General features: G+C 37.9%; 1 protein-coding gene across 2 annotated transcripts; it reads left to right on the forward strand.

Annotated features, from left to right (window-relative positions):
- Window positions 1–589: 589 nt before the first annotated feature.
- Window positions 590–26664, forward strand: ING3 (inhibitor of growth family member 3). 2 transcript variants are annotated; one of them, NM_001192944.1, is made up of 12 exons: window positions 590–740; window positions 986–1057; window positions 3719–3819; window positions 5687–5752; window positions 16067–16163; window positions 18070–18141; window positions 18895–19014; window positions 19275–19432; window positions 19899–20092; window positions 21836–22028; window positions 23041–23079; window positions 26548–26664. In NM_001192944.1, exons 1-12 carry the CDS (start codon window positions 713–715, stop codon window positions 26662–26664), a joined length of 1257 nt encoding a protein of 418 aa, NP_001179873.1. In that variant the 5' UTR covers window positions 590–712. The 2 variants fall into 2 exon arrangements, with proteins under 2 accessions (NP_001179873.1, XP_005205690.1); XM_005205633.5 differs by lacking the exons at window positions 16067–16163; window positions 18070–18141; window positions 18895–19014; ... (3 more) ...; window positions 23041–23079; window positions 26548–26664 and adding an exon at window positions 6307–6854 and having other exon boundaries at window positions 627–740.
- Window positions 26665–26758: the final 94 nt, after the last annotated feature.

Raw genomic sequence — 26758 nt, forward strand, 5'->3', positions numbered from 1 at the left:
TTTCAATACAGGAAATATTTATTCTATGTTCTAAGTGTAAACTATTTTAGTTATACGGTAGCCAACCAGACGTCCCATTTGTGTATTTGGGACTGTTTACTGAGGATACATTCCAGCAATGAGCTCTGTTTTAAACAATCCCAATTGCCCGAACTTTGCTGATTATTCTAGCGTTAGAACCTTCGCCGTCTGCCTAGCACTACTTGAAATCCATGACTCACAAACGTCGGGGCATGGAATCACAGCAAGAAAGAACAGGTGAAAAGTTCTTCCCAGTTGTGTTCTGCAGGAGCATACAACTCCCGTCATCCCCCGTGAAAAAATCAACAAATAAATAGCGGCACCGCATTTCAGATTCTGCTGCGCACGGCTCGCACCGGCGCCTGGTTTTTGTAGTTTCCACGTGGAGAACTGCCAGCAAGTTCAAGCTTGTTGGGGAGGGACTAAAACTACACTTCCCACAAGGGCGCGGGGGCGGGGTCCAGTCGGTTACGTCATTGATTCAGCCAGCCAATGACCGCTCCGGGCGGCGGTGAGGCAAGCGCCGTCAGGCGCCAAAGTGCCTTTTTTTTTCTTTTTTTTTTTTTTTCCGCCGGAGCCGAGCGGGTGCTGCTAGCGGAGGCGCCATATTGGAAGAGACAAAACTCCGGCGACAGCGAGTGACACAAATAAACCCCTGGACCCCCTCGCTCCCCCAGCTCTAAGGGCCACGATGTTGTACCTAGAGGACTATCTGGAAAGTGAGTGGGCGGCGCTGGCTGACCCGTCCGGGGTACCTGCGGGCGGGTGAGGGCGGGAGTAGACCGGCTGGCGGGATGGCGGGAGGGAGGGGGAGGCGGGGGATGTTTCTTTCTCACGGTAACTGGCAGCCTCGTTGTGGGCTGCGGGCTCTCTCGACCCCCCTCGACGCACGCACACACGCAGTGACGTAAACGCGTACTTTCGCCGTTGGCCTCGCCCCTCTGACGGAATCTCCCTTTGACAGTGATTGAGCAGCTTCCAATGGACCTGAGGGATCGCTTCACTGAGATGCGCGAGATGGACCTGCAGGTGCAGAGTAAGTCGGCGCGTTTGCCCTTGTTCGCTGCGCGCGTTCAGTGACAGACTTACGTGCCATCGACGTCAGCGGCTCTGGTGTTTGGCTCTCCTCCGGCTCATTCGCTAGTACAGAAGGAGTTGTCAAAAAGAACTGGCAATGCCAAATCTTGCCTCTTCTGTCTACCACACTACTTTTCTCCTGACTTACAAGAGAAGGTGGCATTAGAGCATGTATGCTCCTGTCTCGAATTTGGGACTGCAATAAAAGTTTGTGTACTTTCTTTGAGAATGTAGATACGATTTAGTGCACATCGGCATAGATGTTGCGAAGATTTTGACTTGAGACTTTATGTGTAGAACATAGATTTCAGCATTTATATTTTTGTTAAAGTTGATGCTAGGCAAAATTCAAGAGCGGACAACACAGAGAAGCAGAGGTTATATGTAGTTATTTAGAGACTGTGGTGAACTTGGAATGTCCCATTTGAAAAGTTACACGATAAAGGATGCATTCTCAACTGTCAAACAGTATGATAGTTTGTCAGTCAAAATGGGAAAGGAAATAAAATTTTACAGTAAAGCTTCTTGTCTGCTGTAGCAAAATTTTTTATTTTTCTTTTGGTTATAGCTTGGTGGTCAGGATACTTTTTCCCTAAAATAACCTTGCTGTTTCACAGAGCAGTATTTAGTTTATATGGTCATGTTTTTGATTTAGAGAGGGTAGAGAATAAATAACTTTAGAGGTAACAAGGCAAAATTTTGAAATAAGAAAACAGCGCTCAGTACGCTTGGAGTCCATCATGCTCTGAAAGAACCTCACACACCTTCCCCCTTTGTGAAATGAGTATAATATAGCTGATCCAGCTGTCTTGTAGAGATACTGTATTAAAAATTAAGAATGTGAAATGAATGATGTGATACGTAATTAAAGTGTATAACCCAGTGTACTTTGTTGGCTGCGTGTCACTCCTTTGGTTCGGAAAAGTGTAAGTACTCCTTAACTGTTTAAGGGCTATTCCTGCAGAAGACATTTTTTGATCCCCTGTGTTCTAGCTGTATTTAGACTATACATAGAATTAGGTTTGAGGTAAATTTCTTGTGCTGACAGATTTTCTTAGAAAAGTATAGTTAGGGGAAGATCTGGATTTTGGGGTGTGATAAGGAGGAAAGGAGTATCACGGAAAGCAATCAGAACAGAACGTTCCAGAGTGGGAATCTTGAGGTAGCTAAGAACCTGTCCCCCCACTTCTCTACCACCGCTGCACACACTTCCATACCCATTGATCATGACTTTTCTTTTCTCAGCCTCCTGTTGGTTTTATGTGGTACATAATGCAAGGTGATACATCATGGAAGTCACCTTTTGTTCACATTATAGTGTAAAAGTCTGAATTCTGTATTTCTTCACCTTGCTCACAAAATTCATTTTAACTTTAATGTAATTGAAATGCTAAACATTTGCTAAAGTGGTATTTTCTACAGGATGGAGCATAGTCATCAGATAGATCTGAGTTCATTTTAGGGCTTAACTGACTTAATTCATTGGCCTTAACCACATTACCACTTCTGAGGGATTTTTATGGTCTTGAGGATTAAAAGAAATACACATAAATTAGAATGTTTAGTACCTGATACAAAAGTGGGCATTCAATAAAGGGTAGTTGTTATTTTGTACTTTATATCACAAATGTTAAGTTCTCTAACAATTTCGACTTGATTATATAAATCAGAGGTTTTTTTAAACTAGCATTTTTTACAATAATTAGAATTGTCTAAATTTAATAGGTATTACGAATTAACAAGAGATACCTCTTTGTAAGGTAAGAGATGCACTATTGAGCACTGCAAATCTCCCAAACAATATAGTAAAAAGTTTTCCTTAGTTTACCCAGCAACAAAATCCCTTTACTTTTTCTCTTTTGGCATAGAAATGACTGTTCTTAGCACACATTTCAGAAAAAAACTTATCTCAGATAAATAATATTGTATATGTGGTGCTTAATGGTATATAACAAAAGGTTAAAACCTTTTTATCACATTTTCTTATTGAAAGAAAAGTGAGGATTATCTAGTAGTGCTTTCAATAAGAAATTGTGTTTGGGCACATCTGCCTGACTTAATACCATTAGTTTGTGACCCCAAGCCTGTACTAGCCAACAACTGTGGATGGAATCTATATTTGGTGACTGCTTTGACTATCAGAAACAGTTTTGAAGTAACAAAAATAAATTTTCACTAGGGGAAAATTATAACTTTTACTAAGGTAATTAGTAAATTATATATATATATTACACTTATAAATATATTTATAAAGTACACTTATTAGAGTATATATTTACAGTATATTTATATTAGAGTATAATATATATTTATTATTGCATAAAGCATATTTATATTATTACAACATGACATATTTAAATTACAGACCAAGTAAAAATGTATGTGATCAGATATTTTACAAAATAAATTGTCAGTAGGGAAAGTTATAATTTTTCTTTACTAAGATAATTAAGATATATTTATTAATTTTATTAGAATGTGACATATTTAAGTTACAGACCAAGTAAAAGAGTGTATGTAGTCAGATATTTTCACATCACATCTTTCTTCACATCAAAGCATGTATATTCAGTGTATGAGTTTGGTCATCTAAATATGAAATGTTTTTATTATGTCCTAGATGCAATGGATCAGCTAGAACAAAGAGTCAGTGAATTCTTCATGAATGCAAAGAAAAATAAGCCAGAGTGGCGAGAAGAACAAATGGCATCCATCAAAAAGGTGTGTTCAACACTCTGGATGATTTATCTGTAAATTCTGGAACTCTCCGAGGAAGATAGGGGATTCCCAGGAGTCACAATGGTAAAGAATCCACCTGCCAGGAGACCTAAGAGACTCGGATTTCATCCCTGGGTCAGGAAGATCCCCTGCAATAGGAAATGGCAACCTGCTCCAGTATTCTAGCCTGAAAAATTTCATGGACAGAGGAGCCTGGCAGGCTACAGTCCATGGGGTCACAAAAGACTGAACACGACTTTCAGCAGTTGAAAATTGGACATGACTGAGCAACTGAGCACAGCACAGCTGAGGAAGATATTTTAATATTAAATAGTTTGGGGGATATCAAAGTGAGGGAAAGTTATCAATAGCTCTTTAGAATTTTAAAATGATGTACAAAATTAAAAATGATTCATTACATTTTAGAGCTTCAGATGTAGGAACTTTTAAACATTGAAGCATTTTGGTAATTTAGATCTATTGGGTCGGCCAAAAAGCTCATTCAGCTCATAAAATGTTATGGAAAAACTCGAATGACATTTTTGACCAACTCAATGTAGTATCTTCCAATTTGGGCAACAGACTGGGATGAAAATTAGCAATCTTGAAGCATATTTCATATATTGCTAAGTACCTACGTTGGCAGAATCACAGGAGAACAGAATCCTGACAAGTTTTGTAGTACTTAGAGCTCCCTTCCAGATTAGAATGAGTAGCAGCTCTCCCCTCAAGGTTTGCTTTAAAGATACGATCTAGTTAATTTGGGGACATATTGGAAGAACGATCTACAAGCCCTGGATTTACTCATGACTCTGCAGTTTGACTTTGTGATGTGGGACATGTCCTTTAATATCTCTGAGTAATAATGGCTCTCTTACCCTTAACCTTCATAGAATTGTTCAAGAATCAACTGAGAAAGAAATTTGGAAACTACTGGTGTTATTTATTTTACCACGTGGAGGGAATATTACTCTGTTAGGAACAAAAACTTGAGAATCTTTTATAGAATTAACCCTGACTTGCAGGATACCTGGAGGCCCAAGTGTGTGTGAGTAAGAGACATCACACATACACATCTTAAGTCATTCATCATCCCTTTTTCCTACTAGGTTTTTGGTGTAGCACAGCTTGGATATACCCTAAAAACTCTTGACACTTCATGGAAATTCATAGAATTTAAGAAAAAATAGTTTGCTTTATACTGGGGAGAATTGATTCCTAGCTTAAAATGAGAGTTATAGAACAACTCCATAATGGATGTGCAGGTCAGAAGCCTTTCAGTAGTTGTTTGTAATAAGTTTTAAAAATGGAGAACGTAAATACTCTTTACAAATTAGATGAATCCTAAATAACATTTATTTTTAAAGAAAAATAATTACTCTTTGGCTCACATAATTTTTACTAGTATAGCTAGACTTGGATGGTGTTTATTTGTTATCTCTTTTCTCTTCCTTTAATCCTTGGTTGTTGTCTAAAATTTCTAATACTATCTCATCCCCACCCTATCCCTAACTGGATTTTTATGGCTCATGTATAATGTGTGTTCCTGAGTGCTTAGTCACTTAGTCATGTCTGACTCTTTGCAACCCCATGGACTGTAGTCCACCAGGTTCCTCTGTCCATGGGATTCTCCAGGCAAGAATACTGGAGTAGATAACCATTCTCTTTTCCAGGGGATCGTCCCAACACAAGGATTGAACCTGGGTCTCCCTCATTGCAGGTTGATTCTTTACCATCTGAGCCACCAGGGAAGCCCTGTAATGACTGACAGTGATAACAAGCCACGATAATGAAAATGCAGTTATAGGTCCTGGATACACAGATTTTTAAATTATTAATTTGTTCCTGAAACATGAATGTTTTTATTCAGGATTACTATAAAGCTTTGGAAGATGCAGACGAGAAGGTTCAGTTGGCAAACCAGATATATGACTTGGTAAGTAAAAATTAATAGCCATAAGTATTTGAATTATGGATTATGTTTTAAATGATGTTGACTTAAATGTAATAGGAAGGACAGACTAAACTGAATTACTGCTCTTTTGATTGCATTTAACTTCAGAGTTCACTGTCCACTTTTTGGTTTCTTTGTGGAAGAGAGAGAGTCCACAGTCAGTCAGTTAAAAACCTTACATTTAGCCATATCTACGTCACTGTAAGATTGTAGCTGATGTTAGGGTTTTTTTGTATTAAAATAGATGTTTAACTTTATTTTACTAATTTTTATCTTCTTAAGGTAGTGTGTTTACTTGTCTGATAAATCATCTTGAGATTGTTTCTGTGGCAGAACACACCTAAGGGGATTGTGCTGACAGTTTTTTGTAGTCTGATTAAAATGAAAAAGGGACTTATTTGAATCTCTTAATAGATAGTACTCAGCTGTCTATTAAGTGATATTCAGTAGATAGTACTCCAGCAACTGGCACATGTGGCAAAACTGGGAAATACAAGATTAAATAAACTTAAAATTGTTTTTCTTTTTTTTAACAGTAGCAGCAGCACTTCTTAACGATTGAAATCACTAAGAAGATATATATATGCAATATTTCTCAGGCTGTTATAGTCTTTTTTTTTTTTTAATGTATAGTATCTCCCAAAGTTTATGTTTTAGGAAATACTCTTTTTTGGTTCTGCCTCAAAGCAAGTTAAAGCTGGAGACAAATGCTTCCTTTTGATTTGCTTTAGCATATTGATTCATATCTTATTTTTGTCTTGTCTGGGTACAGTTTTTTTATTGAACAGGTACATGTTAATATAGGTGTCATTGGTGAGCAAGACACAGATAAAAGGTGCATACCCTGTACGCTATGCATTGTGAGTGCTATACTAAACTAGAAAATATATGTTGTGTAAAACCACAGAAATGGCTAATTGCTTTGATATAGTGAAAATATTTTAATGGCTATAACGACCTAGGCTCTTTTGTTCGTACAGTTACTCTAAAAACAGTTTCATAAAAGACGCTGCCTAAAGACGGGTAGAGTGGGCTGGTGGCTTGATTTATGGTGGAATAAACCCAAATAAAGTTCTTAATTGTTTTGGTCTTGAATTAAGTCTATAAACATAGAGAAAGACATTATATTTGAATACAAGGCTAATTTGTTTGGTATCATTCTTCCTCACATATAGTGACTAGTTGTCAATCTTTATTTAAAAACTACCTGCTTTTTAAACCATGTAGCTCTTTGATTCTAATCTTTCATTTCTATTTTATTTTACTACTTTTACACCTTTATTAAAAGTATTTCATGCATTTAGAAAAAGAATATATAACAAACATATGCTTTTTAAATGGGTGTATGTATCCGTCTCTTGTTTACAAACCACACTGTTCATCGACTCTGTACTTGGTGTAATGGAGTTTTATGTAGGTACAGTGGAGGAATGAAGAGTAAATGTTATAAATGCTCCTGACCTCAAGTTACCTAGTTGGGAAGATGCCCACAGTAAAATGGAGAGCCTGTTACAGAAACATGTTAACAAATAAAGATGAATACATTTGGATATTAAAGGGATCTGGTAAAGATTGAACTAAATCAAGCAGAGTTACTGTTGGCTTCTTAGAGGTATGAGATGAGTTTTGAACAGAATTTATTTAGAGCCTCAGGCACCTGGATTCAGCATAGTATTGAGGGGAAAGCATTTCACTAAGAGGTCATGGAAAAACAGTGAAAATAAAAATTAAGAGTTTTATGAGGGAGATGGATTATTTAGGCTAGAGATTGAAGTAATAAAAAATGATGTAACAAAGTGAATGCAATGTAATGAATGGGTTAAAAACCAAGGACCCATAATGGACTCATGCAAATGTGAATTCAGCCACTTCACTGACAGCAGGAATTTGGAAAATTGATATAATCCTGGAACTTCAGTTTCCTTATCTGTAAAATCACAGAATTGATTTGTGCCTTCCAGTGCTCTCTGGGTCTCTTTGTCTCTTTCAACAGAGAGAGATAGAAATAGACAAATATAGGTACATCTGTATGCATATATACACATATCTACATCTGTCTCTGTATCTCTTACCTACATCTGTCTACACACACACACACCCACACCCACCCACCTCATAGTTTGGCAGATAGTAGATCCTCACTCTTTAATAAACTCACTTCATCTCATTTCTCTAACAAGTTTTCTACTTCCTGAAGCCACTGCATCCCTTTGAGCTCTGCCAAATTAAACCTGTTTTTTTTCCCCCCATTCCCTCATGATTTATTTCTAAGACTGCCTTTTGCTTTTTCTCTACTCTTTCCTGTCTCTGTCCTGTCCTTTCCCTCCCCTTTCCTTTCTTTTACTCTCCCCCCCTCCCTTTCTCCTTATGTCTCATTAAATACTCATTCCATGTGACCATGATATCCTTATTATATAATCCATCCTTCTTGAGATTTTATGTTAATTCATCATCCTCCCACCCTCATGGCCTTTCTCAGTCTCCTTGGGTATCGCTCAGAGTGGTTGGTGTTTGAAAGGGTTCTGTCCTTGACCTTTATTGCTTGTTACTCTGTCCTCTTGGTTCTCTTGTAGAGGTAATTTCCTCTCATCTTCATCCCCAGCTCCGGAGGCTGATGAGACCAAACGCCACACGGTAAAGCGTTGTTCTGTCAAATGCCAGTTTTCCTCTCGTTCCCACTCCCCACTCACCACCCAAGCTGAGAAACATGTTTCCATTACTTTTCCACGTGAACACTTAGCTTTAGCAATTATACCATAATTATTCTTCAAGTTCAGACTTCTCCTCTGAGTATATTCATCTTTATCTGAGAATTGCTAGGCCCTGGAAGTCATCGTGTTAACTCTTAGCTTCTTGTTTTACTTCTCTAACATCATTTCTCATGAATAAATAATTGTTAAAATGTTAAAAATCAATTATGCACCCTCATTAAATTCCTATCACATTTAACATATGGAAGGTTAGAGTGCTTTGTGCTGCAGAGGTGAGTGGACAGGATATAGTGTAAGTGTCAAAATACAATAATTTTTATTTACAGATCTTTTACCAAATAAACAGTGATACTTCTGTCTGTACAGTTCTACATAGTGGGAGGGTATAACTTTCACTCATTCAGCAAATATTCATAGATATCCAGATATGAGTGGTCACTGGTGCAAAATGGGCAGTAATGATATAGCTGGACAGTGAATAGGGCAAACTATTAAATAAAGATTATTGGAGACTTTGCTAAGGGCTATGAAGGAAATAAACATTGTGGAAAGAGGGGGAAAGAGTGAATAACCAGTGGAGGCTATGAAGAGTCTGCTTATCAGGATAAGCATAGTCCTGAGGAGGTGACCTCTGAGGTAGTTCTTGGAAGGTGAGAAAGAGCCAGCTATGTGACAAGCTTAAGGAAGAACATTTCAAGCAGATGATGGACCAAGTGCAGTGTTTTAGGTGGAAAAGGGTCTGACAAATTAAACCGGGAGAGAGGCCAGTGTGGTTGGTGTGTCATGAAAAAGAAGAAGAGAGGTATGAGAGGGACATGCGAACCCAACACTTGCAGGGCTTGAAAGCCAGTGCAGCAGTGTTCTTAGTTTCAGAGCAGTGGGAGGCCAGTGAAGGATTTTAAACTGAGGCATGGAATACACTTTAGAGAAGACTGTATGTATGGCTTTGCCTAAGCATATTACTATGACAGTGTAAAGTAAGCAGGTATTATTTTTACAGCTTTTAAGATACAGCATCTGAGTATAATTAATTGTGTTTGATTCTGCCTCTCAGTGTTTTCTATAGCACAGTATTTAATTGTATTCTTCGTTATTAAAATAGCTTATTTACTTTTAAAACTGGTAGTAAATTTTTTTATTTCTGTGACTAGCACCGTACTACTTCATTTATTAAGGGAAAACAAGAGACCACATAAATATCCACAAATGAAGAAATTTTGAAATTAGACGTTTATTGAAACAAACGAATACTTTAAGTAGGCTTAGTGGAATTTGACTAACAGACTGGAAAAAAAAAAAAAAAAAACCTATCTTATTAAAATAATTTCCTTCTAGAATCCTGATACTCATAGTCATTAAACACTTTTTTGTGTTCCTCAGCCAGATGTCACTGTCATAAAGCCATATTAGATTACAATACCTAATAAAGGTGATTTATATATACTGTGATAAAGCTTGAGCTTTTTGTGAATGCCTGAATGGTTTTAGCAGCCTCTTACATTGCTAAATACCCTTGAACTTGCTCCTTTTTTATATCCTGGTTTATTCCTCAGATGATTATATTTCAGGCCCACATCTTACCTATAAATTTGAGAATTCCTCATCTGATACTCTAATTAAGGAAATATATTATATGAGCTTGACCTTTTGATTTGTCTCCTATCCTTATTGTGTTTTAGGAGAATGATTAGATGTAGTTTATGTGCTAAGGCCTAAGTATTTGATTCACCCTAAAGGTAGATCAAATTTTTATCCAGTTTAAATATAATTCAGAATGTGAAGAATCATTTTCATGATAGATCATCAGAGAAATAATTTGCCATCATTTCTTTCTTCTGCAGTTTACCCTCCCTATTCGCTGTTACTCCATCTCTTCATGGATAGAAATTTATCGCTTATTGCCATGGTTTTTAACTTAGAACATTGTAGACTGAGTGCTCATTGGGAAAGGGCAACTCAACATCTAACTTTCACAATTTGTCAGTGTTGGAAGCCATAAAATCATGGGAAAACTTTTAAGAAGCTATATTTAGTTCAGTTTGAGTCCATCAGGTAACACATTTTGAAATTTGAATATTGGAAAACGGGGAGAGACAAGAGAGAAAGGCTAAGGGATTACAGCTCTATGCAAAAATAATTAAAGGCTGAGGATTTATTTGTTTTATTCAGAGGCCAAGTGTGACTTAAATGTTTTTGTGATCTTAAATATGTTGAAAAATAATCTTGACAGAATTCCCTTTGTCTCTGAAAAGCTCAGAAGGATAGTACATTTAAAGTGGTTATGCTTTGGGGTTGTAAGATATGATTTAGGGTTGTAGAATAAGGAAACGTCTGTGGCTGGCATTTATTGACATTAACTGGGGAACAAATCAATAATTAGGCTTTGTGGTCAGCCTTGTGTTAGAAACCTATAGTTAATGGAAAGTTTCTCAATTGGCTCAGTACCCTGTTTACTACTATAAATCAATCTTAGCCATCTTATAGGGTCAGGTGGAGGGATGGAATAACTTAGATTCTTGATTTACCTTATACCTGTGGGGCTGTTATGGTGATCAGCTAGGATTGGTGCTTTACCTGTTCAGCATTAAACATTGTGGGGTTGACCACAATGTTTGTTTGGATTTTTCCAAACGGTGATATAGGAAAACCTGAAACAAACTTTTTGACCAACCCAATAGATAGTAATAGCTTTCAGACATGTTCAGCTCAGCTCTTGCTATGACTGTTTAATACTGTTTTAAATATTCTGGTGCTTTATAGCTAAAGTTAAATCTTGTGATCTGCTTCCTTTCCAGCTTCAAATTTGATTTAGTACAGTAATGGTGAATTGAATAAAAAGAATTCTCATTGTCTGATAGTTGCTTATAATAGTAATCAGTTCGTAATCTTTTTTAATCTACCAGGAGGTAGGACTGATTGGAAGCTATCTTACAAAACTCCCCGCCACGGTGTGATTGAGGCTTTTCTGTCTTTGTTTATTTTAATTATGAATTTGGTTTTTTGAGTTATTAATTCTTTGGGTCCCATTGCTTTTTCTGAGCTATCTAATACTGGGAATTCCATTGTTATTTCCATATTTTCAAGTATCAGTTCAGTTCAGTTCATTTGCTCAGTCGTGTCCAACTCTTTGTGACCCCATGAATCACAGACGCCAGGCCTCCCTGTCCATCACCAACTCCCAGAGTTCACTCAAACTCATGTTCATTGAGTCGGTGATGCCATCCAGCCATCTCATTCTCTGTCGTCCCCTTCTCCTCCTGCCCTCAATCCCTCCCAGCATCAGAGTCTTTTCCAACGAGTCAGTCCTTCGCATGAGGTGGCCAAAGTACTGGAGTTTCAGCTTTAGCATCATTCCTTCCAAAGAAATCCCAGAGCTGATCTCCTTCAGAATGGACTGGTTGGATCTCCTTGCAGTCCAAGGGACTCTCAAGAGTCTTCTCCAACACCACAGTTCAAAAGCATCAATTCTTCGGTGCTCAGCCTTCTTCACAGTCCAACTCTCATATCTGTACATGACCACAGGAAAAACCATAGCCTTGACTAGATTGACCTTAGTTGGCAAAGTAATGTCTCTGCTTTTGAATATGTTATCTAGGTTGGTCATAACTGTTCTTCCAAGGAGTAAGCGTCTTTTAATTTCATGGCTGCAATCACCATCTGCAGTGATTTTGGAGCCCCCCAAAAATTAAGTCTGACACTGTTTCCACTGTTTCCCCATCTATTTCCCATGAAGTGATGGGACCAGATGCCATGATCTTCGTTTTCTGAATGTTGAGCTTTAAGCCAACTTTTTCACTCTCCTCTTTCACTCTGATCAAGAGGCTTTTTAGTTCCTCTTCACTTTCTGCCATAAGGGTGGTGTCATCTGCATATCTGAGATTATTGATATTTCTCCCGGCAATCTTGATTCCAACTTGTGCTTCTTCCAGTCCAGCGTTTCTCATGATGTACTCTGCATAGAAGTTAAATAAGCAGAGTGACAATATACAGCCTTGACGTATTCCTTTTCCTATTTGGAACCAGTCTGTTGTTCCATGTCCAATATAATAAACCTTATTAGTACTGTCTTTAATATAATTAAGTGGCTCTTAAATGCAGAGATGGAATGGGTTAGGGAGGTATGTGTTAGGGAGGTATTCTTCATTTCACCCCAACCCCTCCCTCCCAACTGAAATTCTAACACTTGTCTTCTGTACTGTCTACACCTATGCAGGCATCACCTCTTTATACCGTCTACATCTGTGACAAAAATGCTTTTTTGTTTTTGTGTCTCTATACATTCTTTAGTTCCTTATTACTCCTTCTTTCCATCTATTTGAAGACAGTCCATTATTCACTAACTTATTCATAGCTCCTTTATGCTTACAAGACCCCAATATTATGTTTTTTCTTTATGTGTGACTTCTGACCCTTTTTCTTTTTGTTACGTCTAGGAGACTATTTGTTTATACTGTTATGTTAAAAATCTTGTATAAATCTTGATTTGTTAGTTAAGTGTTAATTCCTGTGAAGGCAGGGATTCTCTCATTCTTCAGGTATTGTCCATTTACCCAGCGCCATGCAACTAAAAAGCCTCTTGATTAAAATGAAAGAGGAGAGTGAAAAAGCTGGCTTAAAGCTCAACATTCAGAAAACGAAGATCATGGCATCTGGTCCCATCACTTCATGGGAAATAGATGGGGAAACAGTGGAAACAGTGTCAGACTTTATTTTTTTGGGCTCCAAAATCACTGCAGATGGTGATTGCAGCCATGAAATTAAAACACTCTTACTCCTTGGAAGAAAAGTTATGACCAACCTAGATAGCATATTAAAGAGCAGAGACATTACTTTGCCAACAAAGGTCCATCTAGTCAAGGCTATGGTTTTTCCAGTGGTCATGTATGGATGTGAGAGTTGGACTGTGAAGAAAACTGAGTGCCAAAGAATTGATGCTTTTGAACTGTGGTGTTGGAGAAGACTCTTGAGAGTCCCTTGGACTGCAAGGAGATCCAACCAGTCCATTCTAAAGGCGATGGGTCCTGGGTGTTCTTTGGAAGGAATGATGCTAAAGCTGAAACTCCAGTACTTTGGCCACCTCATGCGAAGAGTTGACTCATTGGAAAAGACTGATGCTGGGAGGGATTAAGGGCAGGAGGAGAAGGGGACGACAGAGGATGAGATGGCTGGATGGCATCACCGACTCGATGGAACGTGAGTTTGAGTGAACTCCGGGAGTTGGTGATGGACAGGGAGGCCTGGCATGCTGCAGTTCATGGGGTTGCAAAGAGTCGGGCATGACTGAGTGACTGAACTGAACGGAACTGATGCACACAATAGGAACTCAGTATTTATTAGTAATATAGTTGTAGGTAAGAAAGGTGGTGGAGTATTTTCATTGCATTAAGTAGACTTGGAATTTAAGCATGAGTATTTTTTCTGATTTCCCTTGAGATTAAATTTTGACAGTGTAAGAGATATTCTTGAATAAGAGGTCTGTGTTCATACTTTATTATTGAAAGGCGGTTCCATTAAAGGATGCTCAGTTACCTGCAGGTTCTTTGAATAGGAGCGTGTGTCTACAATATAGATGTGACCCTGCTGCTGCTGCTAAGTCGCTTCAGTAGTGTCCAACTCTGTGCGACCCCATAGAAGGCAGCCCACCAGGCTCCCTCGTCCCTGGGATTCTCCAGGCAAGAACATGAGTGGGTTGCCATTTCCTTCTCCAATGCATGAAAGTGAAAAGTGAAAGTGAAGTCGCTCAGTCGTGTCCAACTCTAAGCAACCCCATGGACTGCAGCCTACCAGGGTCTTCCATCCATGGGATTTTCCAGGCAAGAGTACTGGAGTGGGGTGCCATTGCCTTTTCTGAGCCTATAGGATTTTAAATATGGTAGAGCCTTTACAAAGCTCTGAAAAATAACACGTGTGTGAAGATGGAAGGAAAATTGGGCTTTGAATTAATTGAAAAGTCACAAACCAACATCTCAATGATTGCTGTTTATATATAAGATATAAATAATAATACAATATTTTTATGTTTTTTCAATTTGAATTATATTACTTTCAGTTAAGAAATTGGCTCCTGCATGTGGAAATTCAGAAGGCAATGTTAGGTATAAACAGTGAAGCACAATTTGTTACAAACAGATCAGAGTTAAGTCTTGTTTCTGTAATGCATTAGCTATTGAATTTGCAGGTGTTGCTTAACCTTTCTGAGCCTAGTTTCTTCACTTATGAAATGGAGACAGTACTAGCCTACCTCAAGAGGTTTGAGCAAGGACTAGAAAACATAGTCCTTTTAATGCACCAAACACATTTCCTGGCCTCTAACACCCACAGATTGTCTTTTGGTACTCTTCTTCCCTACCCCTCACTTACATACACATTATTTCATTGACAGTCTTACTTAATTTTTTGCCTTCTGATGTATGGGAGACATTTTGATATTTGTAAGAAAGTTACTCTTAATTATGACAGTGATTAAGAGGGACATTAGAATTTGAAAAAAGGTATTGCTAATAATATGACATGAATATTTTTCAAGACTTTGTTTTTTTTTTTTTTTTTGGTTTGACTTCAAAGCAGTAAATTTGAAAAAGTATTGAGATATTTAATATTGCTGCTGCTGCTAAGTCACTTCAGTCATGTCCAACTCTGTGCGTCCCCATGGACTGCAGCCTACCAGGCTTCTCTGTCCCTGGGGTTCTCCAGGCAAGAACACTAGAGTGGGTTGCCATTTCCTTCTCCAATGCATGAAAATGGAAAGTGAAAGTGAAGTCACTCAGTCGTGTCCAGCTCTTAGTGACCCCATGGACTGCAGCCTACCAGGCTCCTCCATCCATGGGATTTTCCAGGCAACAGTACTGGAGTGGGGTGCCATTGCCTTCTCCATATTTAATATTAAGCTTAAAAAAATAAATGAAGACTTGTTGTTAGTTTGAGGTATTATAAAATTTTCAGAAGTCAGTCCAGACATCTCTAGGTGAATGAGAATATACAATTTTGCCACCTTAACCAAGTGCGACAGTATTTCAAGAAAACCATTTTGACCAAGCTTTTTGTAGAATGGAACTTTCTGGCTAAAAGCCCTTTTTGTTTCAACTCTTTACATAAATGTTTACAAGTATAATGGTATGCTTTCCTGCCTTAGAGAAATGTATGTGTAAAGTATAGGAGGCTCTTTGTTTGTAGACTGAGGATCTTTCATTCCTTACTGTAAGTAACAGTTACTATGGTCTGGCAGTGTGGATGGTCTTGTTATAAGGAGGAGGAGATTAGGCTGAAAGTAATCCCAAGGCATATATGAAAAGTTTCCTATGCCACCCACCCCTCATCTTTGCTTATGTTTCATAGCCTACTTCCTCCAAACATTTTCTGACAAATTGCAATTCTGGTTTCTTAAAATGTATTCAAGGAGACTTGGGAGATATTTAGCCTAGCAACCTCATTTTATAGAATAAAAACCTATAGTGTAGGTTAATTGACTTGCTCAAGGATCCAGAGCAGATGCACTAAAAGAAGTAAAATTTAGGTTTCCTCATTAAACTGACACTTTAATAGTGTCCCAAATTGTGGTGGTTATCTTTGATCTTCTTTGAAACAGGTAGATCGACACTTGAGAAAGCTGGATCAGGAACTGGCTAAATTTAAAATGGAGCTGGAAGCTGATAATGCTGGGATTACAGAGATACTAGAGAGGCGTAAGTAAAATTTACAATTTTCCATCACCATTGGGCAATACATGTGCACATCACCGAGGAGACACTGGTTCTGCAGAGACTTCTCAGATCCTGCTTCTAGGTGGATGGTGGCACCTGGGTGGGATCACTTGGTCCCCAGCAGTTGGACTGTTTGGGTTGTGGATACTTGGAGAAATTATATATCATCCACTCGCTCTGTATGACGATAACATATTAAGTCATTTTCTTTTTTTAATAATGTACATATGCCAGTAAGATGAATGGTAGGGACAAAGATTTAAAGAAATGCAAGCATCTTAGAAACAAGTCAATCATCTGGCATTACATGGTTTGTTTAGGCACTTATGTGTTGAGGAAAGTGGTTATTTTTTGTTAAGAACTTCCTTAAAGCTTTCCCTCAATTGTGCTACTGAAAAAGATTTTAATGAGTTCTTCAGCATCTCCTCTTTTTCTCAAAGAAGTCTTTCCTAAACTTCTCTTCTCAGTAAGAAGCCATTTTCATGTTTCTCTGCAATGCATGTGCACGTCACCGAGGAGACACTGGTTCCGTAGACACTTCTCAGATCCTGCTCCTTGGTGGACAGAGGCACCTGGTGGGATCATTTGGTCCCCAGCAGTTGGACTGTTTGGACTTGATCTCCTGCTATAATTTACTCTTATCATTCCTAGGGTTTAACTCAGGAGATTTCCCCAAAATGGAGACATGAGCTCTGTTTCTTGAACGAATTTAGCTCTTCAGCCTAAATAGACAGTGTCCATAAAAGCGGATGGTGCCATGGTAAGCCCTGAGTAGGCACTCACTAAATGTTAGTTGAATCAAGTCAGTATTATGGCCGATTTCTAATATAATTTAACTAAAGGTTCAGGCATCTTTTTTCTTGGTGCATATCAGTAGCAAGAACATATACCTGTTTCTACACATGGATGAAAGGTTTCTTTAGAGTGTTAGGTTACATATATCTCTATTCATATACTCTCTACAGGTCAGCTAGGGCACAACCACACATGAATCCTTGGTACAATAGTTGCATTTTTGTGTTCAAAAATAGGTCCATCACTTTAGATGATTATCTAATTTATTTGTGATACTTCATTCCAAGGGAATCCTATCTGAGGATGATAAGTATCTTGAGACAAAATAAAATGTTTTGTTTTCTTGAAATGCTGATAATAGCTGTGAGTAGCAGTAAATCCATGCCTATTCAATACCTCAGGGAGGTTAATGAAGCATCCTCTGTAAGGACACAAGCATATGAAAGTCATCAGATCAAGTTATGAAAACTGCTCCACCCTGTGCCCTGCCATAATTTCATCTCAAGGGACCAAGATAAACTGAGGACATTCTTTAAAAGTATTTTAAAACTTGGAGGTAGAGATCTATGCATCACTTTTCACAAGCAAAATCCCTAACTTCCCTTAGAAGTCTTTACATTCATATATCATTTTAATGATCAAAGAATTTTCTTTCCTATAGTAATGTCCCATCACCTGATACTTTAGGATCTCCCATTAAAAGGTCTTCAACTCGGTTAACACTAGGTTGAGTTTTTCAGGTCTCATCAGTAATGAAATTATAACATCCATTCATCCACTTATGTGGTACCAAATGTGGTGAATTCCTTAGCCAGACATTAGCATGCCTTGACCCATTTTGTACTTAAAGGTGAATATTAAAAAATGGATTACTTACTGTTTAGAAAGAGGATAAGATTGGCGCAGGGTAAAATAGGCAGTGATGACCCTCTATTGTGTTTGACTAAAATGGTACAGGCATAGACATCAGAGCTTGCTGGTCCTCTGCTGGTTAAGGGTCCACAGTCCTGTAGCTGATTGATGTGTAAAGTTCTCTGGTGACATCTCATGGCAGTGTATCTCTGTGCTTATCTCTCTTTTTTTGGTTTTTTAGGATCTCTGGAATTAGACACTCCTTCACAGCCAGTGAACAATCACCATGCTCACTCACATACTCCAGTGGAGAGTAAGTTTGATTTAGGAGAGCTAAAATCTTAAAAACAATTAAAAATTCATTGTATCATCTATATATTCTCTTTCATTAGCTCTGCACAACCGATTGAGAAACAGATATCCTCCTGTTTCTTTTATCTTGTGAGATACAGTTTTTCATTGCAACTACTGGCAGATTTATCTTCTTCATTTGGGAAGAGCATATTTGATTTGGGAACAGGTAGTCTGTTTTCCCTGGCATTCTCAAAGGAAGAATGTGTGGTACTAACAGCAGTGTATACTCTCTAGATACAAATAACCTGTTTCTCTCTAGGGAGTGTTCTTTTTCATCCTTTCTCAAGTGCTTAGCCTACTGTTGGCATATAATAAAGTCTCAAATGGTTGAGTTAGTGAGTAAATGAGTGGTTTAGTCAGATGCTAGCTGACTAGATTGACTGTACTGATGCCTTTTTTTGACAAATCAATTTGATATGAAAAGTTGATTGAAAAATATTTTAAATTGTAGGTAATGTTTTTAAAAAAAAAAATCTCTCATGTTATATATGAAACCAGTATGCATCATGGCTTACTTCGCTGCTTTGCTACTGAAGTTTTTTAAATGTCTGAGCAGTCAGCTGTTAATAAGACATGTGGCACAAAGAGTTCTATTTCTCTTGTCTTCTCAGAAAACATAATGTTGTTTTGGTTTATAATCAGATGAATGTATTATGCCTTGCCCATAGTTCTCTAAAATTTAAAAACACATGAATTCTTTATTTATATTCAGAAAGGAAATATAACCCAACCTCTCACCATACGACAACAGATCATTTACCTGAAAAGAAGTTTAAATCTGAAGCTCTTTTATCTACCCTAACATCAGATGCCTCTAAGGAAAATACTCTAGGTAAGTTTATTATCTTAAATGTGATTGTTTTCTTTTTTGGTTTTTATTAAAATAAAGGGGAATGACAGCATTTAAGGTTAATTATACAGATTCTTTACCTGGTTAGAGTCTACCGTAAGAAGAAAAAAAAAAAAAAAGAAAATTTGTGACATGAAATTTTTAATTTAATCATTGTATCTGTGCTGAGAAATAATATACTTTAAGCTCACTGACATTTTGTTCTGTCTAACCATTTTCATTCCTTCTTTAATTCTACACAGGTTGTCGAAATAATAATTCCACGGCCGCTTCCAACAACGCTTACAATGTGAATTCCTCCCAACCTCTGGCATCCTATAATATTGGCTCCTTATCTTCAGGAACTGGTGCGGGGGCAATTACCATGGCAGCAGCTCAAGCAGTTCAAGCTACAGCTCAGGTAAAAAAGAAAAGGTTTAGAAACGGAATGTTAAGTTTTGTCTGAATCCTTGGCAGACTCTAGCAGAAATAACTTGATGTGAACAAAAAGAGTTTTCTTGCATTGTATAGTTTCATTTTTAATCCTAGTTTTATGATAGCTAATGTTTAAAGCTGGGACAATACTTTATTCTTTCTTCCCGTTCCAGGGCTTTCTCTGTAGCCTTGGAACTTAGGTTGCCTTGAGTTTGTTCATTTCTGTGCTGGCTATCATCTATATTCCGAATTAAGTTACCCATCCTGTAGTTACCTCGTAACTGGGTAAAAACTGATCCTAAATCTTTATGTAAAATAACTTAAATTACAATGATGAACATAATGGTTTAAAACAAAATAATATTAGATAAGCCAAAATAATGCTGTAAATAGACAAAAGAAAATGTGCATATTTATATGTATTAATAATATCAATGACTGCCTTTTTTAAGATGAAAGAGGGACGAAGGACATCAAGTTTAAAGGCCAGTTATGAAGCATTTAAGAATAATGACTTTCAGCTGGGAAAAGAGTTTTCCATGCCCCGGGAAGCAGCTGGCTATTCATCATCATCTGCGCTCATGACTACATTAACACAGAACGCCAGCTCATCAACAGCCGACTCAAGGAGTGGGAGAAAGAGCAAGTAAGTTTTATTGTTATAGTAGCTCATACCTTTACTGAGTGTGCAGACTACCTAGCATCCAGCTTGGCTTCCGTGTAGTAAACAGAGGCAGCTTCCCAAATGGCTCAGTGGTAAAGAATCCACCTGCCAAACAGGAGACTCGGGTTCAATCCCTGGGTCGGGAGGAAGATCCCCTGGAGTCATAAATGGCAGCCCACTCCAGTATTCTTGCCGGGGAAATCCCATGGACAGAGGAGCTTGGCAGAATATAGCTGCTGGAGTCACAAAGAGTAAGGCACGACTCAGCACACAGACACACACACACATGCATGTATATATATAATGGGTCAGGGTGAACTCTGGGGAGGTGGGAAGACATGACATTTACTTCACAATGACTTACCTAGAAAGAGGTAAAGTCCTTAAAAAGTTCTAAGAAACCTTGATTTTTCTAAAGTCTTGAATTGGGGTTATTAATAGATGACCTCTCATTGCTTTCTTTTGTTCATTAAGGTAAACCATTAATGAAACCTTTTCTAACTTATAACCCCTTGTTCTGCCATGTGTTTTCTGGTCTTCATTTTAATTAAGAACAAATTGTCTTAGTCCTTGATATTATGTCTCCTAAACTGATATTATGAAAATATCCCTAGATTTTGTAGATACGATTCTTAGGATGATTGTATGAACGCATACATGTGAAAGGGGCTTTGCAGGTGGCGCTAGTGGTAAAGAACCTGCCTGCCGGTGTAAGAGACATGAGAGACGTGGGTTCAATCCCTGGTTCCAGAAGACCCCCTGGAGGAGGGCATGGCAGTCCACTCCAGTGTTCTTGCCTGGAGAATCCCATGGACAGAGGAGCCTGATGGGCTACAGTCCATAGGATCATAAAGAATGAGACATGACTGAAGCGACTTAGCACACATATGAAAACTTAATAGCATTTGGCACCATCTTTCCAAAGTACCTGCATGTGTTAGGTGTTCATACATAATGAGAGTTCAGTTGCTAGTCCAAAAGAATTATATCATAATTGTATCAGTTTATTTTTAAATATATTTTCTGTCAGTAAATGTTATATTTTCTGTGTTCCTGTGCTTCCTGTGGATGAATCTCTAAAAGAATGATCAATGTAGAGTTACCACAAAAGTGCTAAATATCTAAAAATTCATTTAGTGACCCAAATTTATTATAACTGCTGATGATAAAGTTTCATATTTTTAAAATTTGTTAGCATATGTATAATGGTAAATTTCTTGTGGATTTTAACACACTCTGCTTCATGTTCTATATAGGTGAGTATTCCCATATCAGATGATGGTTATCATTTTCATCAAATGCTTCCGTGTATTTGTATTTTTGATTCTAATCAAGAGTATTCAGTTTGCTTAAAAATACAAAGAATGTCTGTACGGAAGCCATAACTAATACTAATTCTTAAAAGGATGGCCTACTCTTTAAACAGTGGTAAGAAGTAACAGATTAAAAGTTTATTCTAAAAACTTTGAAATATTTTAAAAGAATTTCCTTTGAATATCTTTGTTTTCCAGAAAACAAAATCTGAAACAAAAATAAGCTATTATGAAAAATGTTGCTCTTTTTGCTCTAAACACTTGTGCTTTTACATCCATTTATCAGATGGCTTGAGTGTTAAAGAGTATTTTGTATATTTACTGTTATTTCATTTCATGCCATTAATTAGAAGTTACTCTCAATTAAGTTCTTCTGGATGCTGAGCAAATAAAACTGATACTGCTTTTTCAGAAACAACAACAAGTCTTCAAGCCAACAGTCATCATCTTCTTCCTCCTCTTCTTCCTTGTCATCATGTTCTTCATCATCAACTGTTGTACAGGAAATTTCCCAACAAGCAACAGTGGTACCAGAATCTGATTCCAACAGTCAGGTTGATTGGACTTATGACCCCAATGAACCACGATACTGCATTTGTAATCAGGTATGAGTCTGACGTGTCTATAGAAGCATAATCTGAATAAAATAGGAAAAGAGCTGTTTCATTTTTTTAGTGTTCTTTTTACTCCAGTAAAATACCTTTGGTTTTTTATTATATCCTCTTCCTGCTTCTGATAAAAAGACATGTTCATGATGACTGCAAAACCGTCTCAAGAAGACCATTGTAAACTGTCTTCTGGGATGCTTGGTGGAAATGATGAATGAGATCTCTATGAATACTGTGTCGCACTCTGTCTGATCCCTCTCATTTTGTGCTCTTCGGAGTGCTAAGATTTTCTGTCAGAGTATAGAGCCACTTAATATATTGCACAGTGGAATTCTTTTCCGCTGCATATCTAGAAATAGATAAATACCAAAAAAGGAAAGCCAGGGAAATCCTTATGTCTTTAATTATACGTAGGTTGTTCCACTTTATGAGGAAATAAATAAGGCTGAATATTAAACAAAATCTTTAAAATACATTTAACTACTATGTTAGAGACCCATCTTCTTGTCCTTGTGCGTTGGTATCCACATACTCTCCAGCTAGTGATGAAAAGCAAAAAGAAAAATGAGAAATGACATGTAATAAACAGATAATTTAGAAGTTTCAGTAGAATAGACTACTGACTGCAAAAATATATATGACCGAACATGACCCAAGAAAAAGTAAAAAAAAACTTTATGTTGATAACCAAGAAAGAAACTTAAAATCTTTATTAAAGGAACCACTCAAAAAATTGACTCTTTTGTCAAGGTAGTTTATAGAACAAGTTTTTATAGACTTTCAAAGAGCATGTAATTTCTCTGTTATCCTGCTGTACACCCCTGCCCCCAAAAATCCTTCAGAAAAAAAAAACCCATAAACTGTATAAGGCTACATGCCCTGTTTCTTAACTCAGTTGTATATTCTGTGTATTTCCCTCTATTTTCTTTACAGTATCATAAACAGTTATTTGAATTTAGGTGCTTGTTAATATAGTCATAATAAAAATATTTAATTTTCTTTTAACTAGGTATCCTATGGTGAGATGGTGGGCTGTGATAACCAAGATGTAAGTATTAAATTTTTCTACTTAGGAATGAAAAAACAGGTCTCACCTATTGTTACTGGAATGTATATTTTTTGTTTAGTGTGTCTCTCAGTCTAAGGAAACAGGTTTGCAGTAATGTTAATTATATTAAGGCTGGAATATTCCTCCCCCAAATAAGATAGTGTCCCTTAATGTGTTCCCTATTTTAACTTTTTTAAAGCTAATTTTATGGTTTTATGTGCAGATTACATTTCTCAAAAGGCATCAGGTTGTATGAAAATTAGAAACACCCTTTTTCCCTTTTGCCAAAGAATTCTGTGTTTGCTAGGATTTGGTTCTCTTATCACAATGAAGAATTGGAACTTTAGAGCAATACTTTCAGGAAAAATGATGCAAAGGTGAGGCTTCTGATGTGGGTTATTGTCCTCCCATTAGAGTGTATTTCCTGCTGTGTTCTGCAGGTGTCAGCCAGTAAGAGCCATTTCTGATATTAAAAAATAAGGTTTGGAAGAAAAGAATTCCTGTTTACTTTCCTTGAAGCTTATTTTGAGTTAGAGATATATTTTTCTTGAATGCTGAGAATATTTTTGTCTAGTAATTTCCACTCCCTTCTTACTGTCACACTGCTTAGCTCCCTTTTGTCCATGTTTTCCTCCAGGGAAGTGACAGAAGCCTGAATTCTAATAAAGGGCTAATCAATAATGTCAGGCTGCTAAGGTTGATAATAAGAGTTTAAAATTTTAAAGCAATTTGAAGATTGATCAGAGTTGACACACAGAAGTGTGTACTTCCCTGACCTGCCAGGCTCCCCATAACACGGTTCACATAGAAAAGGCTCTCCTTCCACCTCCCTCTGCAGACCCACTTGTGGGCTGTTCATGATGACTGCAAAACCGTCCCAAGAAGACATTGTAAACTGTCTTCTGGGATGCTTGGTGGAAAAGATGAATGATACTTCTATAAATACCGCATCACACTCTCTCTGATCCCTCTCATTTTGTGCTCTTTGGAGTGCTAAGATTTTCTGTCAGAGTATAGAACCGCTTAATATATTACACAGTGGAATTCTTTTCCTCTGCATATCTAGAAATAGATAAATGCCAAAAAAAGGAAAGCCAGGGAGATCCTTACATCTTTAATTACAAATAGGTTGTTCTACTTTATGAGGAAATAAATCAGATCAGATCAGATCAGTCGCTCAGTCGTGTCCAGCTCTTTGCGACCCCATGAATCACAGCATGCCAGGCCTCCCTGTCCATCACCAACTCCCGGAGTTCACTCAGACTCACGTGCATCGAGTCAGTGATGCCATCCAGCCATCTCATCCTCTGTCGTCCCCTTCTCCTCTTGCCCCCAATCCCTCCCAGCATCAGAGTCTTTTCCAATGAGTCAACTCTTCGCATGAGGTGGCCAAAGTACTGGAGTTTCAGCTTTAGCACCATTCCTTCCAAAGAAATCGCAGGGCTGATCTCCTTCAGAATGGACTGGTTGGATCTCCTTGCAGTCCAAGGGACTCTCAAGAGTCTTCTCCAACACCACAGTTCAAAAGCATCATTTCTACGGCACTCAGCCTTCTTCACAGTCCAACTCTCACATCCATACATGACCACTGGAAAAACCATAGCCTTGACTAGACGAACCTTTGTTGGCAAAGTAATGTCTGCTTTTGAATATGCTATCTAGGTTGGTCAGAACTTTCCTTCCAAGGAGTAAGCGTCTTTTAATTTCCTGGCTGCAGTCACCATCTGCAGTGATTTGGAGCCCAGAAAAATAAACTCTGACACTGTTTCCACTGTTTCCCCATCTATTTCCCGTGAAGTGATGGCACTGGATGCCATGATTTTCATTTTCTGAATGTTGAGCTTTAAGCCAACTTTTTCACTCTCCACTTTCACCTTCATCAAGAAGCTTTTTAGTTCCTCTTCACTTTCTGCCATAAGGGTGGTGTCATCTGCATATCTGAGGTTATTGATATTTCTCCCAGCAATCTTGATTCCAGCTTGTGTGTCTTCCAGTCTAGCGTTTCTCATGATGTACTCTGCATAGAAGTTAAATAAGCAGGGTGACAATATACAGTCTTGACGAACTCCTTTTCCTATTTGGAACCAGTCTGTTGTTCCATGTCCAGTTCTAACTGTTGCTTCCTGACCTGCATACAAATTTCTCAAGAGGCAGATCAGGTGGTCTGGTATTCCCATCTCTTTCAGAATTTTCCACAATTTATTGTGATCCACACAGTCAAAGGCTTTGGCATAGTCAATAAAGCAGAAATAGATGTTTTTCTGGAACTCTCTTGCTTTTTCCATGATCCAGTGGATGTTGGCAATTTGATCTCTGGTTCTTCTGCCTTTTCTAAAACCAGCTTGAACACCAGGAAGTTCACGGTTCACATATTGCTGAAGCCTGGCTTGGAGAATTTTGGGCATTACTTCACTAGCGTGTGAGATGAATGCAATTGTGCGGTAGTTTGAGCATTCTTTGGCATTGCCTTTCTTTGGGATTGGAATGAAAACTGACCTTTTCCAGTCCTGTGGCCACTGCTGAGTTTTCCAAATTTGCTGGCATATTGAGTGTAGCACTTTCACAGCATCATCTTTCAGGATTTGGAATAGCTCAACTGGAATTCTGTCACCTCCACTAGCTTTGTTCATAGTGATGCTTTCTAAGGCCCACTTGACTTCACATTCCAGGATGTCTGGCTCTAGGTCAGTGATCACAACATCATGATTATCTGGGTCATGAAGATCTTTTTTGTAGAGTTCTTCTGTGTATTCTTGCCATCTCTTCTTAATATCTTCTGCTTCTGTTAGGTCCATACCATTTCTGTCCTTTATCGAGCCCATCTTTGCATGAAATGTTCCTTTGGTATCTCTGATTTTCTTGAAGAGATCCCTAGTCTTTCCAATTTGTTGTTTTCCTCTATTTCTTTGCATTGATCGCTGAAGAAGGCTTTCTTATCTCTCCTTGCTATTCTTTGGAACTCTGCATTCAGATGTTTATATCTTTCCTTTGCTCCCTTGCTTTTCACTTCTCTTCTTTTCACAGCTATTTGTAAGGCCTCCCCAGGCAGCCATTTTGCTTTTTTGCACATCTTTTCCATGGAAATAAATAAGGCTGAATATTAAACAAAATCTTTAAAATACATTTACCTGCTATGTGAGAGACCCATCTTACTTCTTGTCCTTGTGAGTTGGTATCCACATACTCTCCAGCTTAACAAAAATTAATGATTTGTGTTCATTATTTTAAGATTATGGGAGTAGATTACATGAAACTCAGAGTTAACAAAGATGCATATAACTTTTTGTGTCTCCATTTCCTCATCTCTGAACCCTACCAGTTGGACTAAATGATCTATAAAGCCATCTCCTAGATGTCTAAGTTCTGTCTCCATCAATCTAATTATGAATATTTAATCTGCTGGGCGGGCATGTTTTAACATACTTCCTGATCTTTTACTAAAAACTACTTGGCGTTTTTGCATTTTAGTGCCCCATAGAATGGTTCCATTATGGATGTGTTGGATTGACAGAAGCCCCCAAAGGAAAATGGTACTGTCCACAGTGCACCGCTGCCATGAAGAGGAGAGGCAGTCGGCACAAATAAGGGAGGCCATTTCGTTTGTGGAAGAAAAAAGCTTCAACATTTTATATAGGACTTTAAAAAAAGAAGAAGCAGTGCATTTGCAGGCAACCACTTA

Source organism: Bos taurus, chromosome 4, assembly GCF_002263795.3.
Source record: "Bos taurus isolate L1 Dominette 01449 registration number 42190680 breed Hereford chromosome 4, ARS-UCD2.0, whole genome shotgun sequence".
Classification (NCBI taxonomy): Eukaryota; Metazoa; Chordata; class Mammalia; order Artiodactyla; family Bovidae; genus Bos; species Bos taurus.